At 42.4% G+C, this 24075-nt stretch overlaps 1 protein-coding gene across 4 annotated transcripts in view; it reads left to right on the top strand.

Annotated features, from left to right (window-relative positions):
• The first annotated feature begins 911 nt into the window (after positions 1-911).
• KDM3A (lysine demethylase 3A) overlaps positions 912-24075 on the top strand; it is a 30442-nt gene continuing 7278 nt past the window's right edge. Inside the window, exons 1-18 of one of the 4 annotated variants that reach the window (XM_038134849.1) lie at positions 912-1022; positions 1557-1745; positions 4257-4406; positions 6580-6690; positions 8205-8307; positions 8920-9044; positions 9545-9617; positions 9698-9786; positions 11906-12057; positions 13057-13628; positions 14887-15088; positions 16495-16709; positions 19381-19533; positions 19747-19842; positions 20179-20306; positions 21947-22133; positions 22617-22786; positions 23531-23767. In XM_038134849.1, coding sequence (XP_037990777.1) covers positions 1575-1745; positions 4257-4406; positions 6580-6690; positions 8205-8307; positions 8920-9044; positions 9545-9617; positions 9698-9786; positions 11906-12057; positions 13057-13628; positions 14887-15088; positions 16495-16709; positions 19381-19533; positions 19747-19842; positions 20179-20306; positions 21947-22133; positions 22617-22786; positions 23531-23767 — 2934 coding nt within the window. In that variant the 5' untranslated portion in view covers positions 912-1022; positions 1557-1574. The other 3 variants (XM_038134848.1, XM_038134850.1, XM_038134847.1) reach the window with 3 other exon arrangements.

The following is a 24075-nucleotide window of genomic DNA, read 5'->3' as shown; positions in this document are numbered from 1 at the left end:
TTCTTTGCCTTGGCTACTTTCTGCACTTTTGGTCTTTTCGTCCCACATGCTCTGGTGGGAAAGTCTTACAGTAGAGGAGTACGTGTGTCTTTTTGGGTCACTGCTGAACACCACCACCCAGATCATGTCATATTCTCTGTTTAACTCCTTGGTTCTCATTGGGATGGCTTTAAATTGAAAGGCAATAGGTTTAGATTAGATATAAGGAAGAAATTCTTCCCTAGGAGGGCAGCAAGGCACTAGAACCCTTCGAAACCAAACCAATTATGATTCTGTCATCTTGCCTTGTTACTTGTAAGAACACACAGGTCTCATGTTAAAAGCATGGGCTGGTGGAAGCCATTTGCTTTTAGATGCAACTACACAACCTCCATCAACCACAACTGGAGTGCCTCCACGGCCTGCGGTCCTCCCCAGGAACCTCGGGCGCATTGTTATTTTATGATATTTCACCCTGTTCCCCGTCCCCTGCCCCCTAGGGCCCACCTGTCCCCATTCCCCTCAGCATGACAAGATGGCGGCCCGTGGGGCACCCACAGGTGCTGGTCCCGCCCCGTGCGCATGCGCAGAGATGCCCCGCAGGTGCCACCGCCCCCTGTGCTATATCTGAGTACGCCGCGAGCCGCACGTATAAGGGGCCGTATCACGCCCTCTGGCCTCGCTTCGATCCCTCCGCCGTCTCTAAAGGCAGTTCCAAAAGCTGGAGGCTCGGCCTTCCCGAGGCGGGAACACGGACCTAGAGAGGCGCCCCGGCCCTCCCGAGCGCGTTCGTGCCTCCCCTGGGGCTCGGCTGCGGGCGCTGCGCGGGCTGGCCCCAAGGGACTCCTTCCCTCGAAGCTCAAGCGGAAGGATATATAGTTTTTATTTTTTTATCCGCCATCTGCTGAGCAACGGTTTCGGGGGTGTGGCCACGCGCGCGGGCCCCGCCCCTCCGGGCCAATCGCGGCCGGAGGCTCGCTGCCGGCCCCGCCCCGCTGGCGCGGCGCAGCCAATAGGAGCGCGGGACGGGGGCGCGCGCACGGGTGAGGGGGCGTGTGCGCGGCGCGGCTCCGACAGTGTCGCTTGGCCGCGGCGGCGGTCGGCGCGGGGGGGTGGAGGGGAGCGGGATCCGTGCCCGGTGTGACTGCGGGGCGCGCCGGCAGCGGGGCCGGGGGGGGAGCAGGTGAGGGCAGGGGCAGGGCTGGAGGTCTGCCCGGGTGGGCAGGCCGGGGTGGTGGTGAGGCGGAAGGAGCTTGGCCTGGTCGCCTGCTCTCTCCCTTCGGTTGCCGCCCGGCGCTCTGACTCCTTGGAGGAGGAAACAAAGAGGTGGCGGGGGTGGGAATGGCCGGGAGCTGCGCTGCAGCCATTCTGGAAAGACCTTCTGGTGTTTCCTTCCAGCCGCCCCCGCCGAGTAGTGATTAACAGGACCGTGGGCGGGGGGGCGACCTGTGGGTGTCCGGGGGTCCGGCTGGAGCCGCTTGGAGAAGCGGGGGGGGCGGCCGGGAGAGGAAGGAGGAAGCGCTCACCGCCCTGCCCTGTGTGTTTCTCTCCTCCTTCCGTCGCTTTCCTCGCTGAAGGCCTCCCGATGAGTTAAAATGGTGCTGAGGCTCGAGGGGAGCTGGTCGCTGCTCGTAGGGAAGAGGTTCCTCTGCCTGTCGGAAGAGGAGGACAGGACGTGGGACGCCAACCTCATCTCGGAATGGCCCTGGAAGTCGGGCAGGATCCGGGCTGTGTCACACACGGACATATCCAAACAAGACCTGAAGGTAACCGGGAACTTTCCGAGAGCCCTGCTAAATGGAGAGTGTGACGGGGGAAGTTGGTGTGGCTGTGAGTACACGTGTGTGCACATGCTGCTCTGGGGGGCACGGCACACGGCGGCTTGGCCGACGCGTTTGGAAACGTGCACCCCTGCCCCAGTCCCCGATGTGCTTGTACTAATGCCGCAAATTATCTCTCACTAATTATAAAGGTGCTTTCTTCCACCGGCATTTTGAAAATCAGGTTTTTACCGCACCCACTGTGCCTGTGGTTTATTTCCTAAAGGTAATTTAAGGTCTTGCCAGCTGTGAACAGGTTTTTGCCCCCAGAATTGAAACCGAAACCCTCCAATGCTGTTGGGGTTGGTGACTTTTCCTTTCCTGCTCCTTGGAGCAGCGGGTCATGAGGAGCTGCTTGGGTTTTGAAGTCACACCAAATTCATGCCTGGTGCTGGAGGTCTCTGGGACTCTCCTTGCAGGGTGGCCTCTTCTTATTAATGATTACCAAGTGGGCTTTTGAACGCATAGTTACTGCAAGCGTGCTGTAATTGGCTAGCTGTGTATTTTGTGTGGGAGTCAAGCTAAGTTTATGGTTTGGCTGTGAAGTTATTAAGGGGCTTTATTTGGCAACTGTAGACCTCAGAAGTATCCAGCCGTGTCTGGACACTTACTAGAGAATAAACTGAGTGCTTGCTCCCCAAGGACAAAACTCCATTGTAGCAGCGGCATCCTGTGCTTGTTTCTGCAGAAGACCTCGGTGGCTGTCCAGTGACAGCAAGAGCAGCACCATCTTCCCATTTTAACTGTCTCCTTTCCTCTTTCTTGGTGATGAGAACTTAGTGACGTCTGATTAACTGACTTACTTGTCAAACAAAACGAAACTTTGGATGTTTCTAACTCTTTTCTTGAAAGCGTAAACTTTGTTGTCGTTTTGTTGTTGTGGCTCTGCGGCAGGGGTGGAGCTTTGTCCATTTTTGGGCGCGGGGCTGTGCCCTGTGCCGGGCTGGTGGCGAGGAGGAGGTTCTTGGTGCAGAAAACTCCTGGGGCCGTGGTTCGCGAAGGAGAAGAAGCAGGTGCCGATGGGGTCTCTATTGTGAGCTTTGCAGCTGGTTACGGTTCTGCCAGAAGCGATTGACTTGATGTGTTCTGCGGTTGAAATGTAAAGAAGTTGCAGAATGGGCAATGGGGGTGTGAAGAGCTTTGTATCAGAACACATCCCATCTCCTTTCCTCTTGGAGTTCTGTACAAGCATGATAGACCCGAAAAAAATAAATGACTGAGAGGGGGTTAAGTATTTCTTCTGTAAAATGGTAGAAGTATTTATTTCAATTTTTATTTTGTACAGAAGGACTGTCAACTGCTGTTGAAATGATTTTCTCAGCTGTGTTTTCCTGTGTGTGCAGTGTTGATGCAGTAGACAAAACAAGCCATTCTGGTTCTGGTTGTTATTTGCTTATCTCTTTCATTGTTTCTACGCACCTCAAAATTACCAAGTTCGTTTCTGCACCCATTAGTTCGATGACTCCTGGCTGTGGTAATGCTGTTTGTGTGCGTGTTTTCACTTGCCTTTCCCCTGAGAGGGATGATAAAACTCCAGGAAATGTTTCTGAGATTCCCTCAGTTGAGATTTCTGTGCTGTTTGTTAAATGCAGTTAGGTTGGATGACTGTATTCTTTGGGAAGAGAAAATGATTTTTTCAAGAGAAGAGTCCTCTACCAAGATGTTCCAATTCCTGTATTCAGGCCAAGTTGTCTTTCTGGTCTTTCCCAATAACTTGCTGATCTCCCATGTTGCCTTTGAAATCGGGGTAATGCTATCCCAAAGACATTGGTCAAGCCATCATATTTTTGCCACGAAATTGCTTTCCTCTTGAAAAATCTGCTTAGTTGTTTCTGAAATTCACAAGAATAAATAGCAGTTAAAAGCAGTCAAGAAGTGACTGTCACATTACAGAACTTGATCACCTTTACTGTCCTACTGTCATTTGTGCTTTCAGTCAGTTGGCTGAAGTTATTCTTTGGGATGGGTATTTTTGAAATAATTCTGGAAAGAAACCAGCTTGTTTATTCCAGTGCTCTAGAGTTTGTGGAAAATCCATGTGCCCCTGCTGTAGGCAGTCCTTTAGCTTTGGTAGACTCTTTCAGTGAAAGTGGGTGGGATGTGTATTTCTCCCTGCTTGTAAACACCAGCGACACTACTAACCTATTTAACTATCTTTGAGCAGCATAAAACTTTTTGAGATGGGAAGTTGTAAAGTTAAATGTAACTACTATTATTTATATGACAGTAATGATGATAAACCAATTAACATTGGCTGTCACTTTTAAAATACTGGGTCATCCTTGGATGCTTTAGTGATTGCTTGATGATGTGACAGGCAATAATCATGCTGGAATTATAAGTACATTTAATGATTTTTTTAAATTTTTGAGTAAATTGATGGGTTTATCTTTTCCATGTTGAATGTGTCTGAATGTTATAGATAGTCACTCTCTCACTTTTGCTTCCTCTCTGTAGATTTGTGTAGAATTTGATGATGAATCATGGGAGAAACGAAGATGGATAGAAGTCTACAGCAGGATGATGATAGCATTCCTGGTGGAGCAAAAGCTGGTGCTGGCTGAAAGAAAAACCCAGTCCATGCCTCCTGTCCAGTGGCCTGCAATGGCAAGTACATTCTTGGCTGGAGTCACTTGGGTTGTGCAGTTCCACCTTCTGGGGCTGTGTTGTCACCAGTGTGAATTCCTCCAGTGCAGCCTCACTCCTGGGTGTTTTGGGAAGGGAGAAAATCTCTTGGTGCAGCTCAAGCTGACAGAGCTCAGCAGCATTTGAAGTTAGTGGACACAAGGATGTGTTTTTATGACTTTGCTTCTCTCCCAAACCACTGTTCTGTACATTGTTAATTCATTCTCCCTCTAGTATTGTGTTTTATTTCTTCTTCCATTAAATTCCTCTTAAAAATAGAGAGAAAAAGTGTAAATGAAAGGTTTCTGAGGATATCTTGTGTTTTTATTTTAAGTTTTTGACTCTGCCTCGAGTTAATGCTATGGTGATTCTCGATCCTGAGACAAAAATAATTCCGATTACTGTTATGTGATGCCTGCCTGGCACAAATGACTTGTGAGATTTAGATTTTCTGCATACAAAAAGCTGATCTAACTGTACAAGGAGAGAACTAAGCTTTCTGTACCTGCCATGCATGGCTGAATAGGCAAATTAGCCAGGGGAGGTGAACAGGGAACATTTCTCAATGTATTCAGCCAGCGTAGTTGTGCTTGACTACTTTGGATATTGCTGCTCGAGAAAGTAGTGAGATAAGTGAAAATGCAAACATGTGAACTTGCTGAACATGAATTATGCTGAAGCTGTAGTCTGTGTTTTAATACTGTTAACTTTGCTAAGTATAAAGTGTGCATTGTAATTCATATTGCTGCATTTTAGCTGGTCTTTTTTTCTTAAGCAAAGCCAATCTAAGCAGCTGCTTATTGGAAGTAGGACCCAATAGAATGGGAGAGGAAATGGAAATATAAATCCTTAATTTTATTTCCTGGGCTGTGCATTAATATCAGCAGTTCCTCTGGTAGATTTGGCTGACAGCTTGTTCTGAAAACCTTAGTATTTAAACTTAGCTATTGTCCATTTCCAAGTATCTGAATAGTTCTTACTGGATACTTGTCTTAAGTTTTGGTATAAGGTTTTCCTCCTGAGGTGTTTGACGTGTCAGTTCATGCAGGGTACATGTTCCAAAGCTCATTTAGCAAAGGAAAGATGTAGGAGCAAATGTAGGCCAGTCCTGGATCTTGCCTTGGCAAAAAAAGACTTTCTCTCCCTTTATCATCACACAGGGCAGAAGAGCAGAGGTCACAAAGGAGGTGTGTGAATTAATTTATTTGAAACTGAGTCACAGCTTACTGGTTCAGGGATATGGGAGAGTGTGTTAGTGACAAATGGAGTAGCTCTGTAGAGCTATTGTAGTGCCCAGGTACTCCTGTAGAGACTCTTGTCCCTCCTGTGGGGATCTTTTCCCTCTGCCAGTGCTGTCCTGAGGTGAAGACAAGGAATCTCTGGTTGGGTTTTTGGAGGACTGATTAAAAAAAGGCCTTCAAGGCTTTCTCCTGTCAGAATGGTTTCCTTTTTTCGAATAGGGCACAATTGCACCTTTCAGGTAGGGAGGAGTTACTCTTGCCTCTTCTGTTGTTCCAGGCTCCTGGTGCCTGTTCTCTCAGATCTGGTACTGTCACTAGACAAAATTTAATTTTGAGCACATTAGGAGGTGTTCAGAAGCTTTTAAAGGAAATCTTTGTTTCTTGTCTGTTGTTAAAGCTTTTGGTATACCTGAATACAACTTCATCATTGCACTGCAGTGTTACAACAACTGTGAGGCTGTCCAAATCATCTCATGTGCCTAAATAAAGGTTTCAGTGTGTTATCAGGGGTGCACAAGTTTTGAGAACTTTAATGTTAACTATGCTGCAGACATAAATCGATTTGCTATTTCCCCAGTCTGCCATAAAGGGGTTTATTAGTAATATATCTGCAATTAGAATTATTACATTAATAAATTTTTCATGTGGACATGAATGATTAATTGCTAATGATGGCCACCTGCATTGAATTCCTAATTCATGCTGATATATGAAATTAATTTCAAGTGGAGTCCAGTATCTTTCATTAGGTGTGTATTAGAAGTTTTGTTGGAAACTAGCTTTGTTTTCAAGAGTTGCACGTAGATGTGGTAACTTAACAGAGAAATAGGAGCAAAATTAATTTTTTAAATGCAAATGATGAATGATGAAGTATTCTTGCTCTGTTTCTGAGAATGTTTATCACTTTTTTTTAGACCTACAAGTCCTTAGTGGACAAAGCTGGAATGGGATCACTGGTTTCAGTGCGCTACCTGGGGGAAGAGAAATGTGTTTTCCTCTCTAAAGACCTCTTGACACCCATCCAGGTAACCTTGACTGGCTTTGTAGAGATGAAACTCTTGTCTTGATACATCAGGGTAATGTAATCAATGCAAACTTCAGATGGCTAAAAACTTGCAGTAGGTGTTTATTTCTGTAACTCGTAAATCTCAGTTCTGATTGTAACATGTCTGGTTAAAAGCCCTCTGGAGCTGATTCAGGACAGGGGCACTTAGGGGAGCTGGATGAGGGAGTGTGCTGGGACAGTTATTCAGCTCAGGTGACAGCAGCTTCATGTTGATTTTGGGGATAAACTGGAATAGTTTCCCTTTCTTTTGAACATGAATTTTGTGCAAGGAGTTTCAGGAATGTCTGGCATAAATCTGTCTATTTAACAGAAGGACATCACTGCTAATCCTAAACAAATGAGGAATTGGGCAGAATGTAAATGAGATGGTTGAATTATTGAGCACCAGAGCAAAGTTTATTAGTGAAAATTAGGTACAGGGGGTTGAAACGATTGTCCCTGGGCAGGTGTTTGGAAGAACAGTATTTGCTGAAGATAAAGGATTTAGCCTTTTTAGGAAATTATTCTAAAGAGCTGTAAATAATCTGAAATAAAAGTAGTGATGGTTGTCCTGTGTTGAGACTGCAAGTAGTGCCATCATTCATGTTCTACTTTGACTTGTTAACAGTCAGCAAATACACAGGTCCTTTAGAGAAACTGACAAGAGAGTCACTAACAGCCAAATTTGAGTTGTAGATGGTTGTCTTGCTTATGTTGGCTGAACAGCAGGGTCGAGATCTCTTTATGCAGAAGCCTTATCTCAGCACTGCAGTGGAAAAGATTGCTTTACTGACATCTTGAATAACAGTTTATTGACTTCTAGTTCTTCAGTCTTCTGCCTGTTACAAATATCAGAGCAGTACCTGGGACAAAAAGATAAAACCCAACGCCAAATTCTTTTCTTATTTGCACTCTTTGAGCCTTGGGTGGAAACTTGCTGTGACCTTTCCATTTCAGAATCAATTCTCATTCAAGAATTTGAGAGGAAAAAATAATACATGTACATTATGCTGGAGAATTATGAATAATTTAGATGTAGCTGACTCTGTTTTCATTCATATAAACATTTTATAATGGTGTCTTGACACAGACTGGATCCTGGCATTATCATAAATAGAAACATAAAATATTTTCATTTGCATCTGCTCAGGACAAATCTGCTGCTGCTTCTGAGAACTTAAAATTCTAAGTTAGGAATGGACAGTTCAATTAAACTTACTGCTCATTAGCAATGTAGTACTACAAAGCTGGGTTATTTTCAGAACAATATTAGAGTAGACCTGGAGAGCTCTCTTCAGACTCTCTTGTAGATGCTTGTTGTGAATTAGTGATAAAAAATTACCTGCCTCCAGTCCAGCATCTTAGAACTGATGGGGAACGGATTAATGAGAACTGGATTTGTGGCAATTGCTGCCATCTTGTTTTTAAATATTGTGGGATTTTGTTAAAAGCATTATCCTGAATGCAAACTTCTGTTCTTTTTTCCTGAAATAGGATGTGGATGGTTCCAGGCTTTCTCTTAAAGATGATCAAAATGTAAATGAAGAAATTCAGGCTTTGGTTAAGAAACACCTTGATGAGACACGCTTGGTCCAAGGTACAAGCATACTGTGGAGCAGAACACTGGCAATAAATGCCCAGGTCCAAAGGGAAATCCTTGCAGTGTTGGTTGAATTAATTGGTAATCTGTTCTAGGGGATAAAAGCTCTTTTAAAAATACTGATTTTACTCTCACGGCAGTGAATGCAAAATGTGAAGGATTGTGTATGTTTAAGTTTCAAGTATTTCTTTTGAAAGAGTGAATATCTAATTTAGGCACATATAGATGGCCTGGTACTTGTGAAATAGATAAACTTGTAGCAATTGTCAAAAATTGAGTTACTTCGTTTTTCAAGCAACTTGATTTTTTTTTCCAGTTTGTTGCTTCTTTATGAAAACTTCCAGGGTGTTGTATAGAGGCTTCCTTTTAAAGTCAAATTTAAAATTGGTCCTTTGTTTGCCAGCTTCAAATTCCTAATTACTGGGTTCTTACCAGCATGTTTGTACTTATGTGCCTTCACATGCAGGGAGTGACCTTTTTGAAAAGGTAGATATTGCATCTTACAGTTTTGATTTCCCATACTGTAAGGACAGGAAGAATTCATTTTGATAACTGTGGTCATCTTCATGCCTTGTTTGTCTTAAGCTCTTTTTTTTTCCAATTTTGTAGGTGGAAAAAATATCATTGGTTCAAAAATTAGGATTTATAGCCTGGACCCTTCTACTCAGTGGTTCACAGCAGTTGTTGTCAATGGTAATCCAGCTACAAGAACTCTAGAAGTCAACTGTCAGGAGGTAGGAAGCAGTTGCAGTGGTTTACAAATGGATATGGGGAATAAGTGCAAATTTTATTTATGTCTCCACCAGTACCATTTTTATTGCTGTCTTTACAGTAGTCTTTAAACATGGGTGTCAGTCAGTAGTAGTAGTAGTAGTAGTGCAGAACAATGTAACCCAAAGTGTTTCTTTATGCTGCTGGTAGATTACTGAATAACAAATGTCCTTCTGTGAAAAATGAGGGAGACCAGGAATTTTTGTTCTAAGAGTGAAGCAAACATGATCTTGGTTTCTTTGCTCTCTCTGCTGTGCAGACAGCACAAGTTTGTGTTCTCAAGCACCAGTTTGTGTTTTTATGCAGAGACACTGTCACATAGTGTGTTGTTAAATTCAGCTTGGTATTCAAAGAACCTAGAAGTGTCTAAGCTTAGTCCATACCACCACATATGAGATAAAGATATTAAAATAGAGTTTCACCTCTCTAAATGGCTGCTTCTCTGTTTCCTGTCCTTTTCAAGATTCCAGCTTTAAAAACTCTTGATCCAGAATTAATTCATGTTGAAATCATATATGACAACAATGGAAAATGTGGTAAGACCTATTACTTTTTGTCCTTCAAACACTAAGTAGGTTATTTGTGATAGACTAATCTCGATCACCTTCTCTTCCAGATAAATCAAAAAGAATTGGGGGTGTGAAAAGAAAGTCATCTGACAGCAGTGGAAGCGTTGATGCTAAACACACAAAATCTTCTCCTGAGGTAATGTCTTGCTCTGTTATATATGGCTGTTACATAATGATTATGTCACTTCTCAAAACATCTTAAATAAGGATTAGATTGGAAAGTAGAATGACAAATATAATCCCTTGGAGGGTGTGTTGAGTTCTTTCAAACTTGTCTGGGCATGAATTGAACATCTTGCCTTGTGATAATTGGAGCGAAAGCTACTAAGCCTTCAGTGTTGGTGGTTTGTTGGGGTTTTTGTTTGTTCAATTTTTGAGGTTTTTTTTTACTTGTTTTGCTTTTTGCCCCCTCCTTCTGCTTAAGAGTTGGTCTGCCTGGTCATGTATTCTTGCAGTAGGAGAAAACACAAAGGAGTTCTGAGGTTCATAACCTTTGCTTTTCATGTTCTTTCTTTAACTGTTTTGTACTTGAACCCAAAACCTTCATCTGCAGTTGGATGCTTTGAGGATTCAAGCTGCAAAGCAGCAGTTGAAGGTTGTTCCAGTACAGAAAGGAAATGTGACTTTTCTGGTACTCTCATGTCTACTTTTATTTCTTTTGTGAGTGACCTGCCAGGTATCACTGAGAGATAAATAAACTCTCAAAGGTCAAAAGACAGTCTTGTAACTTCAGTGTAGAAATGCAAAAATGAAAAATCATGGCGTGGCTGAAGAAAGCTTGCCCAGTAATTTTACCCCGTTGTTTAGACCAAAATCTGCATTTTAGGCAGGAGTAGCCAGTCTTTGGGAAGCTCTGGAATAGAAGGGAGAGGGTTGTGTTGCTTCTGTGCAGTCAGTCCTGTGTGGAGTCAGCTGTGCAGATCTGGCTAGTGGCTGATAAAGTCATTAGCAATCTTCAACAACCTGACAAAGAGCCAGTCTGAGGTACCAAGCACAGGGTAAGATGCCTCAATGAGGAGAGTATCCTGTCCTGTATTTACTTCTGAGGAAGAGTGTGCAGCAGGGCAGCATGGAGGAGCAAAGGTTTGCAGTCTTGGGTTTCCACAGCTTGTGCTTGGGTACCTGTAGCAGCTTTTGGTGCTCAGTTTGCCTTTCTTCAGTTTTCTGCATAATTTTTTCTTAATACACACAAAGCTGGGCTGTATTCTACATTCCAAATGCCCTGCTGAAGAGTTACCACCATCTGAATTCATAACTTGTTTTGCCATAGTTTTTCCTTAAAGTAATGAAGTTACTTGCTTCTCATTTTCCAGTCTACCTTCCTTCAGAGGACTGGATCATTTTTCATTTTTGCACTCTTTAGGAAATGCCTTGCAACCATTTTTTCAAAGTGGTTACAGTGAGTGTGCTTTCTAGTAAGGAAACCAGAAGCTATTTGTTACTCTGATTTTGGTGAATATTAGTATGTGGGAGTGAGTAGCTGAAGCCATATTTTTTGTTAATAAGTATGTGATAGTACTGATTTCTTGTTTGGAGTTAATTATCTGCAGCATTTTTCTGAGAGCTTGACTTGGTGCCTGACAGCTGTGTAATACCAAAGCAAAAAGGAAATATTTTGGAGCTGATGCTAGCAAGCCTGTAGTGTAACTTCCCAGCTGGGAAAGGACCCCCACAGAAAAGCTGCTGTTCTAAAGACACTTGCTGATTTGGTAGGCCTGCTGTATTCCTAAATGATCTACAGATTTCTTAGGATGGTGATTTAATCAATGTAGGGTTTCTGTACTTAACACTTTCTAGAACTCTGGTGCAAACATTTTCTTGCTATAAGAAAGTTCACATCTAGATCTTTGATAATGCTGTCAGACTTCATAGTTTTGATTTTCTCTGGGATTTTCAGCTGAGCTTAGAAATCTATTTTTGACTGCCAATTACTGCAGTTACTTTAGAAACATTGTTGCACTGGCAAACAAAGAGCAGAGCTTTCTGTCTTTTTTCCCCACTTTCTTAATACACTTCCCCCAAGAAGTTAGTTGTTGATTGGAGGGAAATTAATTAACATGAACAGTCTCTTTCATGGAACCTATAAGGTTTAAAAGGACATTTTAAACTCTTTCCACCTCATGAAATGAGTGACTCTTTAATTGACTTTATTAAACATGGTAAGAAGAGTATTACTATATTTTTTCTTTCAGGCTGAACCCTGCAAAGCCATAATTTATCCTGAATTTTCCTAACTGTTACAATCTCCCTTACAGGTTTCTCCCAGTCAGGGACACGTGCAGTCAGTACCAACTGTGCTGGGTGAAGCACTGCTGGGCTGCACTCCTGCAAATAAAGACCAAAGGCACCCAGGCCTGCCCCTGCCAGCCAACTCACCACCCAACCTTGGTGCAGAGACTCCTCAGGGGTAAGGAAGCAGTTTTCTGCTTACACAAGCATTTTACCTCCAAAAGGGATTCTGATTCTTAGCACAACAAACTTTGAGGTCATTTTCAAGAGCTGTAGTAACTACTCTTCTGTAGTACCAGCATAGGAAAGTGTTAGCTTTGCTTGCCCTGGGTATGTAATTTACTTCCTAATGCCATGTTCTTACTTAACTTCAAGGAAGTGGCCCTTCAATGTCCCAGGCTAGTGTCATTGTCTCATTGTCCCCATCTGTAAAAGGATACACAGGTGTGGTGCCTGCTTTGTCAAAGGCATTCCTTCCCTGCCCCCAAGAAAACAAGAACATGTTCAGGCAGGTGTCTGCTTTCTTGCAGATCAACTACAGGTCCTCTGTTGCACTTCTGCTGAACACCAGTGCCTTTGCACTTTTGTTACCCCCAGTTCTGTCATAAAATGGATGTAATGGTACAAACAGTGTGACAGGAGAACCCAAGTTTGAAGTGCTAATAGGGTTTTTTCTGCTAGTTTTGTGTCTCACACGCTGAATATGGAAAATATGATTTTTAAAAGGTTTTTTGTGAGAGAGGTTTTATAGTCTCCAACATACTGACTTGTGGTGCCAGTCAGAAGCTCCTTGAGAATCTTGCCACAGACATGCAAATGAAATGCATTTGGTTATTCAGCAGTTGCCTGGAGGAAATGAGAAAGCAACTATTTATTTGTGAGAGAAGGAAGTGGAGTAGCAGCAAATACCCAAATTTGTGTGTGCCTACATGGGTGTAGAGTTTTATTGTTCTAACTCCTACAAAAATCAAACCAGGCGAAACACCTGAAAAACACAAACCCATTTCGCCTCACACAAAATGTGAAGTACTCACACATCAGAACTGAAAGCACATAATTAAATAACTACATTTCTTCTTTCAAGCTTTAAGTGTGGCTAGATTGAGCAGCTGATGCTCTGATTTGTTTGACACGTTTGTGGGGGGTTTTTTCCTAATTATTGCATGTTGTGTTTCAGCACGTGTAGACGAAGCCTACCAGAAACTCATCCTTCCTGTCTCAATACTGGAGTGAAACCATTAACAGAAGAGCTGACAGCCTTTCCTAAAGTGGGCTTTATGTCTAAAGAACAAACACAAAATCCCAGTGAGCAAAATGGTAAATATACCTCTTTGAAAACCTCAAGATCTTCATCTTTGCCTGATTCAGCTAATGAAAAAGGAACCAACCTGAAGAATACTAATGAACCTTTTATGAAGGCCACAACAAACTTTCCCAAGGAATGCATTTCTGTAAAACAGTTGCAGCATCCCAACCCTTCCATAGCAATACCCAGAGGCAGTGGCACTGTTGAACTGCAGAGAACTTTAGATTGCAGACCCTCAACCTCAGATGCTCATCTTCTGTCCTTCAGCGAGTGTGGGGTTAAATCACAAAGCAGCTGCAACAGCCACGGCAGCCACAAAGGAAACAAGATTGATGAACTTGCAGACATGGAGTTTTTTATTAGAAGAAATTCAAACGAGATTCTTTGTGACAAAAGTGAAAGTGAAAGCTTTTGGACTGGAAGTGCCAAGGTCCAGGATAATAGTAAGTGTTCCTAAAATTTCCTGTGATTTGGAAGTGCTTGTAATTTCGAACTACTTAGAAGTAGGTAATTTGTTACATTTGCAAAATTAGAAATTTAAATTGTGTGAGTAAATCAGGAATTTGATTCATTTGAATATTATTTTAAGACAGGAATGCAACAAACTGGAGAAACACCTTTTCCTGATAAAGGAAAAGGATTAACCATTAATTTTTAGAAATAAGTTGTTACAAAATATATGCAAGAACAGAATGGCAAAAGAGGTTACAAAATCAAGGTTCTTTTGGAATACAGATGCTGATGGCATAATGAGACTACCTTTTAGCAATGGTCCTAAATTTTACAAACATGGTTTGGGATGAAATTTGTCCTCAACAAAGATCTGTTCAAGATTTGATTGTTTTGATTTAAAAACTGTCATAAGAGCAAAACAAGCAAAAACCCACCCACCAGCACCAAAATTAAAACCCATTCAGCCCCAAAACCACCTACCTTGTCTACCTTGTTCCTCTTTTCCATTTGGCCAGCTCTTCAGGTTTTCACATGGGACAGGAGGGCAAAGGCTGTGGTTGTTTAAGGAGCTGGACTCCTGGTGTCATGTGTCCTGCTGTGCTTCAGGTGGTGTTGCTGGTTGTTCAGGATTCTGGGGATCCCCCTACATACCCCTATCTTTTTTTGATTTTTTTTTCCCTATCTCTTGTTGCTTGGTCTTGGATTACCATGTGCTGTTCCATAATTAGCATGGATACACAGCCAGCCAAGCAGCCCCTGTTGTGTCCCCTGCAAGGCCTCACTGGCAGTGTAGGAGGAAGGGAAATGTTTGGCATCTGTTACAGTAAGATGCTGAAAGCTGTTGCATCATGAAGGAGGAAAACAGGACTGAGAAATGGCCAGGTTGTACTTTGTCCCCATTTCTTGTGAAATATGGTTGCTGCATGCCCCGATCTGCTCAGGGCTCCAACTCTGGCTGAAGAACTTCCTTTAAAAGATGTTCTTTCAAAACGCTCCTCTGTGAAGAAGTGAAAGGAGCTCTTGGTTCCACAGAGTCTGTGTGACTTCACTGGAACTACAGCTTGAGACAGTTCCTGCTGACTGGAGAAGAGGTTTCTGCCAACTGCAAATATTTTTAGCATAGCTTAGTTTCAGCGTAACGTGAAACTTACCGGAAAAGTTGATGCGAATCTTTCGCTAAAATACATTTGCTGGCGCTTCTGTGAGACAAACGGAGGCTTTTCTAATGCTGGCTGCTCTCCCCTGCAGTAATTGTTCGCAAGTCCATTTTGGCCGATGCTGCCAAGGTGAAGAAGCTGCAGCAGAGCGGGGAGGCGTTCGTGCAGGACGGCTCCTGCAATAACATCGCCCCGCACCTGCACAAGTGCCGCGAGTGCCGCCTGGACAGCTACCGCAAGAACAAGGAGCAGAGAGACTCCACCGTCTTCTGCCGCTTCTTCCACTTCAGGAGGTGAGAACAATTCCCATCAGCACCCTGTGAAAGGTGAAAAAAACCCCAGTTGTGTGGCCAGAATAGTCTCATGGAGGCCTCTGTTTCAAAGCTGTTTAATGCTGGTGTGTAGCTATAAGACCAATATACCCAACTAATGAGTGGCTGCCAGTGGTGTTTTAGCCCTTAGAAATTGTACAAGTGCTTCGTTTGAGCAGAAAATATTTTGGCAGGACTTAGAGCTCTTTATTTTGCTGTTCTGGGCTGATTGCCAGTAGGATAACATGAGTTTAGTTTGAGTGCTACAGCTCAGTAAAATTGGAGATACTAATGAGAGGGTGGATTCCATGCAGGTTTCCCAAAGTTTAGTGGTTGGACACCTGAAATGTTAGCCATGAGCCCACAGCCGTGGAAGAGTTGCTGTAAGTGGCTATGGACTTCCAGCTGGGGACATTTAAGCTTCTCATGGTAATGTTTAATCTGTGCACCCACTGGAATTTAGTTTTGTTGCTAAACATCTTAAAATACAAATGTGTTACTAATCTGTTATTTATCCTCAGATTAGAGATTTTACTATAGTAAATCTTTGTATAATCTGATGTGTGAGACCAAAGTAACAACAGACTCTGCTAATTCCTCCTCTCAGGGTAGCAATCCAGTGCAGTTCAAATCACATGAATCCTTTGGTTTAGAACTTGAGACTGATGGAATTACCCCTTTTCATTGAGTGTGCAATCTGCCAAGTCTGGAGATGGCATTTGTCTGACAGCAGCTGCCAGCACGTGTTCTCATGGCACACCTAACACTACAGGGAGCACGCGTTGTCATCAGAAGTCACCTTCCTCCTTCAGCATTTAGGGAAAAAGGTTCCTGAGCAGAACTCTTCATGTTTTCTGTTTAAGACACTACTAATAATACAGATCTCATTCTTTCCACCTACTCAGAATCAAGAATATATCTTACTCAAATTTTGCTTGATGCTTTTTGACAGCTGCTTCCAAGTGAATTGTTACTGAAATATATTCTATATTTAAGGCATTCTAACTTCTCTTGAGAGTTGTATGTAGTCCTAGATAAAATTAATGCTGTTGCCATCTCTAGATGTGGCCTTAATACCAGTGCATTTTAAAAATTGTAGATCTGATTTGGTTTTGTGTGAATTAAGAACCATTTGTTGTAAGGTAGATTTCCTAACTAAAAACCTGAATGTTTTCAGTTTTTTTTACTTTAAAACAAGCAATGTATTGAATGTGCTAATGCTAGTGACCAGTATGTTTACCCATGTCCATTGTAACCTTTGAGTAAATTCATTGGCATACAGTACACACACTTGCAGCTCAAGCATTGACTGGCTGCAGTGAATGTAAAGCAGTACAGCACTTGAGGTGATGAGAGCTTTTTTTCTCCTTTTCCCCCTTTTTCATCAGGCTGCAGTTCAATAAGCATGGAATACTGCGTGAGGAAGGTTTCTTAACTCCAAACAAGTATGACCCTGAGGCTATTAGCCTGTGGCTGCCTTTATCCAAAAATGTTGTGGGTCTGGATCTGGACACAGCAAAGTACATCCTCGCCAACATTGGAGACCACTTCTGCCAGCTGGTGATCTCTGAAAAGGAAGTCATGTCAACGATTGAACCACACAGTAAGATCAACTTGCTCTGAAATAATCTGTGTTTTCACAGCTTCATGTGAGGCTCTAAGCTTCTGTGTGAAAATTATTTGCATGTATTTGGAAATATCATGTAAAAATTGAGTGTCTCTCTCTTTGCAGAGAGGGAATAGTTAAGAGCTACCATGAGCTAGTGTCAACAACTCTTTGTTCCTCACAGGGAGGGGGAAAGGGAAGGGTGATTCCACCCTTCTTCATCAGAAGTTGTTTCTCAATTTATCAAATTACTTTTCCTGTTACAAAAGTGGTAAAAAAAATAAGTAAGCTACCAGGTATCTGACTAAAAAATCTATTTCTTGGCGTGAAAATGAAATAAATATTTTACTTTGCACAGGGTTCTGTTAGATTGCTTTGGTCCTGTTTTATTATAACTGCATCATGGACTTAGTGCTGTCTGTCAGAAAAAGAGATTTTCTTTTCTCCCCCTGCAAGTTTCCAGTAGCACTTTTAGAAGTGATTGTGTGCAGCCCTACTGGGCATAGACCAGAGGAGTGCTGGTGATGGGGTAACTGACTGGGGAGGTTAATTAGGGTAGACAGGGCAAACTTGGCACCCCCAAGCACAGGGGTTTGGCCACATCAAAATACTTCTGTAGCAAATGAGAGCAGACAAATAGGGAAGTCTGCAAACTTGCATAATCCCTTCTCGGAGCAGAATGACTCCTCAAACTGTTTGTTTTCTGGATTTTAAGTGCACGACTGGGGTACAGCACAGTTCAGGAGCTTGCCACTGTCTGCTGTGTTTGTGGAGTGTTGACATTAGATAAAGATCCTCTCAGTTTAGCAGTCACTCTCCTGTTCTGAAAGAAGAAAAAAAGCTGAACAAGCTTGAATGCCCTTCAAAAGTGGTGGTGGGGGGGAGATATTCCAGAAATACTTGCTGTGGGGTCTTACCTTGGGCTGCTTGGAATCTGCAGACTTTGCTCTTCTCTTGACCTGCAGCATGTTCAGGCCTATGGAACCAAATTATCTGTAGCCAGAGTGAGATGTATAGACAGGAATACAGAAACACTTTTGGGAGAGAGAAGCTTTGGGTGAATTCATGAAACAAAGGGAAGGTGTGGTGTTTCTTAATAGCAGAGGATGCATCTGTTGGCATAGCTACCAGAAACATCCCCTGCTTAAAAAACACAGACATGTGTGAATTCTGGAATTGGCTTGAAAGGAGCAAAATGTCATTAATTCATCTTTGATTTTATTGCCCTGACTGGTGAGAGTAAGGGAACTCACTTTCATTAATATGGAGGTTATTTTGAATGCCCTGGGCAGGAAAGAAGTAATTTACAGTCTGAATATGTGGTGTTCATTGAACGGTGCAGTGGGAGAGTGCTCAGTCAGCACAGGAAAAAGGGAGATTCTTCTGCCACCAGGCTTTAAGTTATGGTAAATTTAAATGTATTATCCCTGTGAAGTAAAAGACTGACTAGTGTAGAAAAGAACAGCTTGTTAGGTAACGTTGTTCCTTGGCTACCAAATGCCAAAAGGAAACAGGATTAAACTGCAGAGAGGAACTAAAAGAATAGGAGGGGTAGAAAGAGGATTCAGAAAAGATAGGAAAGGGCATTCAAAAGATAAGAAAAAACCTTCATCCTGTTTGGGGGAAATTGGAGAGTTGACCTAGAAAATGATAAATATAGTGCATATTTTTTAAAGGCAGAGGAGAATGGAGCTGGTGATATTTAGACCTGTGTCTCTTGGAAGAATTCTGAAGCAAGTAGGCAAACAATTTTTACCTCCTACTTAAGAACAAATTGTCCTAAGCTGTTCCAGTGTTGTTCCATACATAGTCAGTGGGCATTATTCAGAACAAGAGCAGCAAATGTCTTGGATGCTGGTATGGTTTTCTTGGCATGCATTAGGACGTGGTCTCACATAACTTGCTTTTAAAATTAAGAAACATTGTGGGCAGGAAAGTTCCAGAGAAGTTACAAGTGTGGAAGGTGGTAGGAGGAGGCAGGTGTGTGCTTTTTGTCTTGTCTGGTTTTCTAGCTGGCAACATAAGTGGAGATCAGACTAAAATAATTCTTGCATAATCACAGATTCACTGAAAAATAATACAGCCCTGGAAGAGCTTGTAATTTTTTGCATGATAGTGTCCATTTTTGGGATGTTTTGAGAGAACTGAAGAGGTGGCTTGGGATGAGGAAAGGTGAATATAGTGGGTACATAGGAAACCTGAACAGCAGCAGTCAGTGCTTCAGAGAAGAAAATTCACCATTCTGAGGTCAGATAAACACAAACATCTAAAACCTCCCAAAACTAAGGCAGCTACTTGCCCACCATGCTGCTGAATAGAGAACAAGGATAAGCTGGTTGTGGCAAGCTGCACGTAAATTTAGCTTGCTAGCAGTACCTGAATTTATTTCCTGGAGTAGCTGTGGGATTTCCACTTAGAGGATGTCAGGAATGTGCTTGTTAACATGGACAGACAAATGTCAGGGATGAAAGCTGTGCTTGGTGCTGCACAGGAGGAAGCAAACTGATCTCAATTGCTCGGACTGTTGTGTAAAAACAAAAGCACTTTTTGGAGTTCCAATACAAGACCAAGTCTGAGTCACATCACTGTAGTTTAAGTGGCTGTAGTTAGCATGCAAACACTGAATTTGTTGGCACTAACACTTGGACTGTCCCGTTGTTGCCTGCAGGACAGGTGGCCTGGAAGCGCGCGGTGCGCGGCGTTCGCGAGATGTGCGACGTGTGCGACACCACCATCTTCAACCTGCACTGGGTCTGCTCCAAGTGTGGCTTTGGGGTGTGTGTGGATTGCTACAGAATGAGGAAAAAAAGCTCACGTGAAGGTAGGAGTGCCTACTACTACCTGAAACAAAGGGGGCAGAGGGGAAATAAAATCTGTGGTGGACTTGGAAGTCAATGACAACCTTAAACGAGCTGAAAAAAGCTTTCCCGACCAAAAGGACATGTTGTAGGCCTGTGCTTGGATGTATCAATAATAGCAAAAAACATGGCTTTCCAGAGCAGTAACAAAAAACTGCAATGGTTTTGTTTTACAGATGATGACTCGGATACTTTCTCCTGGTTTAAATGTGTGAAGGGGCAGGCACATGAACCAGAGAATCTAATGCCTACACAAATAATTCCTGGAAAAGGTATTGGAAATATTTGATTAACATAAAAATGTGCTGTAGGGTTTTGGTGTCTTTTGTGTGTTGTTGATATTGTACTGAGTGAGGTTTGATTTTAATAATAAGGTTAGTAAAAGCTTAGCTTAACATTTATTATCCAAAGACAGGAATAGCATGTGTGTTTAATACTATTTTATCTTTGACCTTTACAAAGAAGTAGCAGAACTTCTTGTTTAACGATGAACAGTATTCACATATTAGTGTTTAGCTGCACAACACACACACAATTTCTTAAAAAGTCTTGGTGACTGCTGGGTGTTGTGATTACACGTGAGCTCACTGCTGGTTCTCTCCCCTCAGCTCTCTATGATGTTGGTGACATCGTTCACTCCATAAGAACAAAATGGGGAATAAAGGCAAATTGTCCTTGTGCAAATAAGCAGTTCAAAGCACTATCAAAGCCAGCTCTAAAGGAGGATTCCAAACAGGTATTGTTACTGCCTCTGTGTCTGTGCAGTTGAGTTTGTGTCAGTCTATTGCACATTCTTGAAGCCACTGCTAATTTGACTTTGTAGGTCGCCAGCCCTGACCTCTGTGATAACTCCAGCACACAGGGACAGTTGGTATTCACTGTTCATCTTTTCTTTGAGTTTTTGGGGAAATCTCACTTGTGTCCCTTTGACACTGAGCCCTTACTACTTGACCTATCCTTAAAAAAGGCTCAGTGAGGATTTTTTAGAGCAAAAATGGGATTAGATTGAGAGATCCCTTAAGAGAAGAATGGGAAGAGCAGATGAATGGGAGTGGTAGTGAAGTGTAGGCTGTTCCTTGGGTCCTGGAGGTATAATACATGCAGCATCTAAAAGAGTAAGATGGAACAGCACTGGGATTCATAGAAGAACTAAACATGAAAAAAATTGAGATTTAGAGGAGTGTAGAGAATCACTGATTTATCTGGCAATCTGGTTGGTTTGCTTCTCTGTATTATAAAAAAACAAAAAAAAGGAAACCCCACAAGAGACATATATAAGTGGATGTAGTATGTTAGACATATATTTATAAGTGGATGTAGTATATTTTCACTTTTGAAAACAGAACAAATTAATAGCATTGTTTGGAAGTATCTCACAAGAAATGGGGTGATTTTAATTTTGTTAGATGCTTATTCATAGCCTTATCTTTAAAATAAATATTACCTTAAGTGTAAGAAGCAGGTTGGAGTTGATTTCAGTGTAAGCAATGAAAAGGAGATACAAAAAACTATTTCAGTTGTTACAAGTGTGGAAGATAGGTGAATCAAAAGTTAGCATTCAACTGACTTGGCTTCAGTCTTCTAAATCAAGATTTCCTGTGATTCTGGACAAAGAGCTACATTAAATTTATCTACACATCTTTATAGAATTAGTTACTGCACTGGTTGTGTGAGGATAAGCTCATTAAAGGTTGAAATACTCTGTATGATGTCATGTTTAGAATCCTTGCCAAGCATCAGCAGTCAGTGAGAGGTGAAATAGAGAATGTAGTCACAGGCAGACAAAAGAGCAGAATAATTTCTTAGCTGAAAATTGTTTGAGCAGAGAGAGGAAATGTCATCAGTCATGCAGGAATCCCAAGGCAAAGCTGTGTTTCTGGTTAGTCTGTTCCTCCAAATGACCAGATAAATCATCTGCACAGGAGATGGACAGTTCTGTAGCTCACACCTGGCAGATGAGTGTACATTTGCTGCCACCTTAAGAGAAAACTTTAGGAATGCTCTATATCTGTTTTAGTCCTCTGAACTGGAGCTCCATCTTAGCCCTGGGAGCATCAGCTGTGACTAGAAACGTGAGAACTGCTGTTAAACTGCACTTGATTCCCAAAGCAATCCCAGAAAAGGCACCTGGGAAACTTGGCTCTCTGTGCTTGTCTTGGGGGGTGATGGACTCTGGCTGCTCCTAAATTCGGGAGATCCCAAATCCTGCTGAGCTGCCATGTCCTGATCCTGAGCTGCAGTGCTGACCTCTGGTGGAGATCACACGTTTTGAGGGCCAAACCATTTTACTTTTCAAAGAATGAGTTTGGACATGCTCTTGCTTGTATTCCCTTTGTGTAGAATGTATCTAAACGAGCTCTTGCTTTGCTTTTTCAGCACTTGGCATCCGGGGACAGGCCTGGCCTTCAACACAACAGCTTTGTCCTGAGCCCACAAGGCACTACACACGATCCTCCTCTAAAGTCAGCACTTGGAAGCAAACAAACTGCTTCTGTAAATACTTCTCCTTCATTAAATTGGTTTTCAAACCTAACCAGTGGAAACGTGAATAAAGAAAACAAAGGTATGTGCAGTGAAGAGTAACCCCTTTGTGGCTGTTTGTCAGGAGAATATAGGTCACACCCAGCAATATCTTGTGCTGAGAGTGATGTCATTGGCCTGCTGGGATGAGTGTTCAGTGGCTTGGAGTAAAGCCTAGCAGAGTTAGCATATTCTGTTTCAAAAACTGGGTTAAAATCTCATTGATGCAAGTATTCTTGAAAATTCAGTTTGAGAATTCTTGTTGTTTGGGGGTTTTGGTTTTTGGGGTTTGTTTTTTTTTTTAGAATGTGGGATTTTAAAAATGTTGGTTTACTGAAGAAAGTTAAGTGACAGAAATATTTTATCTGCATGTATTGGGAGGAGATTTTTATATATGTATATACATGTACATATATTTGTACATTTGTATATTTGTGTTTGCATGTAGGAGGATATTGTCTTGAAAAAAAATTAAAAGTATTTTCAGTTTTGAAGTGTTCTCACATTTTTCCTTTCTTCATATCAGAGAAACTTCTCATACCAATTTCAAAGAATGAAAATAAACCTCTTCAGACACTCCCTAGCTTAGCCAAGCCAGCTGCAGCCCTGCAGACATTCAACAGTGCAATATTAACCCCTGTGAGCAACAACAACACGGGCTTCTTGCGGAACCTGTTGAACTCTTCTGCAGCAAAGGTACAGGAAAAATTCTGTCCTACGAGTTTGAGTTGATCTCGGGCTTAGGTTCTGTTCTAAACCTGTGAACAACTGCCACAGGCAGTTTACTTTGTGGTCACAGTAAGTAAAATTGTCTTTGTTTGGGAAAAACGACTCATTCCATTTCAGTGCTCAGTTAGGAGTAGCTTAGTGGTACTAAGTCTTGGTGAGGAACTGGGAACTAAGGAATAAAGCAGAGTAACTTCCTTAGGGTAGAGTCTGGCAGCTGTGTTGATTGGGATGTCCTTTAGACTCAGAAAAGAAGCACCAATGAACTTGCAGATGGAGGGAAGAACCTCCTGTGGTGTCTTCCCCTTACCTCACAGCCTGGTTCACTTCAGATGTTTCTGAGATTTGTCTGATCTTACAGATGTGACTTCAGAGTAGTGGGGAAAAAGACTGGCTTTGAGAGTTCTTTGCTAAAACTCAATTTCTGCTCTTTGATATAAAGCAAGTCCTGCTCTGGGTTTCTGCAGTGTTGCTGGGATGCAAATCAGAGCAGAAATTGTTGTGCCAGAATTCTGTAGACAAAGTAAGAAATGGCACTGGCATTTAATGACGGTGCATTTCTAGACAGCAGAATTCTGCAGCTGTTGGTTTCTCTGCATGATTGGATCTCAAGTAAAAAATTTTAGGAGTGGCAAATAGTTTCTTCAAAGCCTGCAGGATAAGGCAACAGAAAAGAGCACTAATTTTTTGTTGTTCTTTCATGTGTTTTATCAGACAGACAATGGACTGAAGAGTACACCCAAAATCCTTGATGACATTTTTGCTTCCCTGGTGCAAAACAGAGCCATTACAGACCTGCCTAAGAAACCTCAAGGGCTGACCATAAAGCCCACAATCATGGGCTTTGACACACCCCACTACTGGCTGTGTGACAACCGCCTGCTGTGCCTGCAGGATCCCAACAACGAGAGCAACTGGAATGTCTTCAGGGAGTGCTGGAAGCAGGGACAGGTATTCTCATCCTCCTGCCTTTTCCATTTGCAATTCATGTGCTTTGTCCTTCAGCTGAAGCACAGCTACAACTGCTGTAGTGATAAGCAACAGTAAACCTTCATCAAATGTGTGACATGGGCGCTGTTACATTTCCTTATCTAAGGATCTCTTTTTATTGTTTAAATCTGTTTCTAAGCACAGAGATGCAATTATGGCTCTGTATAAAAAGCTGCCTCAGTTTGAAACAGAGAGTGCTCAGATGCATGGTTGTGGCTGTGTTTGAGGGGTCCCAGGATGAGGGAAGAGATGAGAATCCTGACTCCATT

This window comes from Motacilla alba, chromosome 4 (assembly GCF_015832195.1).
Source record: "Motacilla alba alba isolate MOTALB_02 chromosome 4, Motacilla_alba_V1.0_pri, whole genome shotgun sequence".
In the NCBI taxonomy this organism is placed as follows: Eukaryota; Metazoa; Chordata; class Aves; order Passeriformes; family Motacillidae; genus Motacilla; species Motacilla alba.
Note: the sequence above shows the minus strand (reverse complement) of the source record. Positions and strands in the feature narration are given on the sequence as shown.